Source organism: Temnothorax curvispinosus, unplaced genomic scaffold, assembly GCF_003070985.1.
Source record: "Temnothorax curvispinosus isolate PA1 unplaced genomic scaffold, ASM307098v1 QBEX01014674.1, whole genome shotgun sequence".
In the NCBI taxonomy this organism is placed as follows: domain Eukaryota; kingdom Metazoa; phylum Arthropoda; class Insecta; order Hymenoptera; family Formicidae; genus Temnothorax; species Temnothorax curvispinosus.
In genome coordinates, this window is record NW_020224454.1 from 1 (window position 1) to 3,693 (window position 3,693).

Genomic DNA, 3,693 nt, shown 5'->3' on the forward strand with positions numbered 1-3,693 from the left:
CGGTTAAAATATAATATAACAAAATAAAGTATTTATTCAATTACGCGTGAATACATGGAGACGCTCGCGGGAGCGGTGCATATGTACAAAGCTTGCGGTCGCTGCTACGGTAGCGACAGATTACAGTGATCGCGGAGTCGATGGCTACGTGTGATAGATCGCGGGCGCGGTTTATAATGGCGGCGTAATGCAGATAGCGCGGAGTCGTTAAATACGTACACTAGGTCGCGGGCGCGGTTACAATATAAATATCACGGGGCGTGCGGACGCCTGGTGAAGCGATGAGTTACGGAGATCGCGGAGTTTCGCGGATCGGCGGGCGTGCGGGTTCGCAGAGGTAATTCGGCGCGGTAGCGCAGATTTGGATACCGGCGGTAGTGAGCGCATAAGGCGCTGGATCGCTATTGGACGTGATATCGAGCGGCTAAGACCCTTAGCGGAGATAGAGAAGTACTCTCTATTTCCTGGCGCATCGATTTGTGTAGGCGGGAGGCGGCACCGGGTGGCCAAGATCCTTGGCGAGTAAGAGAAGAACTCTCTTACCCTGGTTCACTCCGGTGTCACAGGTGTTCGAAGTATGTATAATGGAAAGTCGAGTCAACCGCCTAGATTCTTCACTCGGCAGAGGCAGAGAATACTCTCTACCTCCTGGTTGTTTCGACTGGAGGATTTCGGGATCCGTGAGCAGCGGAGAATCGGTCGGATCGGTTTGCTGGTTCACGGCGGAATCTGAAAACCTAGCAATATTGCTCGGTTTATATACGCCCGCGGTGGCGTGTCGGCGTAGCGGGGGTATACGCGACGGCACTCGCGCGCGCCGGGATGGAGCGGTGGAGCGTCCGGGAAGTACGGCGCTCCGACGCTGCGATTGCGTTCGGTGGCTCTCGGCCGTTTTCGGCACCGCTCGGCGCTCCGAGTCGGTTGCCGTGCTAAGTCCGTTCGCGGACTGATACGCGAAATGGCAAGTTTAAAAAAGGGCACACCGTGCCTTGTCTCGCCCGGCGGGTGTTCGGCCGGGCGGCATCCGGCTGATGTTCGCCGGGAATGATGCGTTTCGGGGCGCATCGTTACATCACCCCCCTCCCTTTAGAGCGCGAATTCGGCGCTTCAGGTCCGGGTCCTCGGTTTTGCCGGTAATTTCCGGATCTTCCGGACGGTCCCCTCGTGATTGAAGCGGACATGCCATCGGTAGCCCCTCTCCGTGGTTTTCCACTCTCGTGTATTGTGGACGGCTCCATGGGGTACCAAGATGATGTGGCCCGGCTCCACAAGCACAGGGATCTTCGGGGTTTCCCGCGGTCCTACGGGCCGGAGTGCCTGCGCCTCGGCGGCTGGTGGTGCGGCAGGCGGTGCGGCTGGTAGCGCGGCCGGTGGTTCCGCCGGTGGTATGGCCGGTGGTGCGATCGGCGGTGGCGTCGGCTTGGCGGCGATTGTCTTGCGCGCCAAGTATGTTGCTGCCGTGATGCGGCGGGCCGGCCTCGGTGGTGGCGGGGTCGTCAGCCACTCCATTTTTCGTCGGTGCTGGTGGTCCGACCTCTGGACCATGCATCCGACCGTTGGCACGTTTTTTCGTAGCGGCGGAGCTGCTGCGGGTCTTGGGGCCTCGGCGGCGGCGGCAGCGGAGGCGGCGGATCCCGTGTTGAACACCCTCGTCCAGGTTGTGCCGAAATCCGGGCAGGCCGGGTCGTAAGCGACGGGCTCGGCGAGGAGTTCCTCGATCTCCTCGAAGATGCTTTTCTCGGTCGTGGTTGTCTCCATCTCGGGAAATTTGACTCGAGTGTGTCTTTTGACTTCGGGGCTCGTTTATATAGCCGACTTTTGTTTATTTAGCGGGTGTCCGGGAGGGGATATAGGGTAATGTTTAATATTCGCTGTTGTCCTCGGTGTCGTCGGGGTCGCTGGTGTTTTCGGCGTCGGTTTCGTTGTCGCTTTCGCTGTTTGTTTCGGCGTTTTCTTCCCCGGTCTCGTCGCCTGGAGGGGGGATTTCCGGCGCGGCTTTTAAGTCTTGTACATGGATATGTCGGATCCATTTGCCGCTCTTATCGCGCAGGTCCACAATTACGGGGGATACTATACGTCGCACCTCGAGGGGGCCTCTGAATTTCGGCGCGAGTTTTGCGTTGAATGCCGCGGCTTTATTGGAGAGTGGGTACTCACGCTTCCATACCCAGTCTCCAATTTTTGGGGTCCACGCTCGTCGTCGGAGATTATAATATTTTTGTTGTCGCTGGAACGCGTGTGCGAGATGTATTTTCGCGAGTTCGAAGGCCTCCTCGAGATGTCGGCGCTTTTCGTCGGGCGGCGGTGCGGCGGTTTCGGTTTGGCTGGCGCGGGCACTGCGAGACCGATTTTTGCCCAAAAATCTACTCCGAGGAGTACGGCGCTCGCTAGGTTCGGCATGATTGAAAAGTCATGCCAGATCGTACGTCTCGTGGTTTGGACGGGTAGCCGGACGCGGCCGGGGAGAACGATGCGGTGGCCGTTGGCCAGTTGCACCTCCTCTTTGTCGGGGACGGTCGCGTAGCCTAGGTTTTGTGCGAGTCGTGCGGTGTCCTCGTTTATGAATGATATTTCGGATCCTGTATCGAGTAGCGCCATAAGTGGTTTCCCGTTCACCTGGATGTCGAGGTGCGGCCGTGGAAAAAATTTTACGTCGAGGACCGGGGGGCGGCCGGGGTTTCCGCGGTCCCGGCGTCGTTTCCCGGCGGGGGATGGCAGTCCTTTGTGAGAACTCCGTCCTTGCCGCACTGAGAGCAGAATTTCCGCGCGGGTCGACGGCAATCGAATCGGGTGTGTCCACGTTGTTTGCACTTCCAGCAGCATTCCCGTCGGTTGTACGCGGCGGCGGCGATTGGCGTTTCGGCGGGATCGGCTTTCGTAGGAGCGCGTTTCTTTCGATTTTGCTGAAGCCTTTCGTATTCGCTGGCTCGCTGCTGGAGGTCGCGAGGACTATTAACGTCGCCTCGCCAGATGCGGCTCTGGTAGTCGGGGTGCAGATTTTCGTATAATTGCTCGACCTGCTCCTCGGTGGAGTATCCCCCTGCCCGTCGCATGAGCGTGAGTAGGTGTGTCGCGTATTTCACGTAGGCCTCCCCGTCCCGCTGCGTACGGTCGCGGATCTCGTTAACGAGCTGTAATCGGTACCGGCGCGGTAGGAATGTTTCCTTAAAGTCCGCGATAAAGTCGTGCCAATCGAACCATCCGTCGCGGTTGTTACGGTACCAGAGGAGCGCGTCCCCTCGCAGGAGTTCGGGCAATCCGCGGAGCCAGTGTTCGTCCGAGAATTCGTACGCGGCGCGAAGTTCGTCGATGCGCTCGAGAAACGCCCAGGGATCCTTTCCTTCAAAGTGTAGTCCCCATTTTCGCATTTGGTCCATGATCTGGGTGGTGGGGGGTGCGGGGGGCGCCGGGCGGTCGGCCGGAATTATGGTCACCGGTGATGTCGCGGCGGGCACGGTCAGTGTCAGAGGCGGCGGGGGGTCGTTCTCTAACGCGGTTTTCTGGAACATCTCGGGATGGGCGTCGATAAATTGGCTTAATCGGTTACGGAGCTCTTCGAGCGTGCCCTCGGTGTCGAGCCCGAGGGTCTGGAGTTCGCTTACTAGCTCGGCTTTGGACAGCCGATAATAATACGCCTTCATTTTACCCGCGTCTTGTGCCTGAGCCTTTCGGTCGGGTCCCTGTTCGGGCGCC

The 3,693-nt window shown here is 58.9% G+C and overlaps 1 protein-coding gene across 1 annotated transcript; it reads right to left on the reverse strand.

Moving 5' to 3' along the window:
- Positions 1 to 1,107: 1,107 nt before the first annotated feature.
- Positions 1,108 to 1,758, reverse strand: LOC112464879 (lysine-rich arabinogalactan protein 19-like). Its single transcript, XM_025032137.1, has one exon. It carries the CDS (start codon positions 1,756 to 1,758, stop codon positions 1,108 to 1,110), a length of 651 nt encoding a protein of 216 aa, XP_024887905.1.
- Positions 1,759 to 3,693: the final 1,935 nt, after the last annotated feature.

Excerpts from the sequence above, each read along its gene's own strand:
- LOC112464879 (XM_025032137.1), bottom strand. The coding sequence starts at position 1,758 with ATGGAGACAACCACGACCGAGAAAAGCATCTTCGAGGAGATCGAGGAA.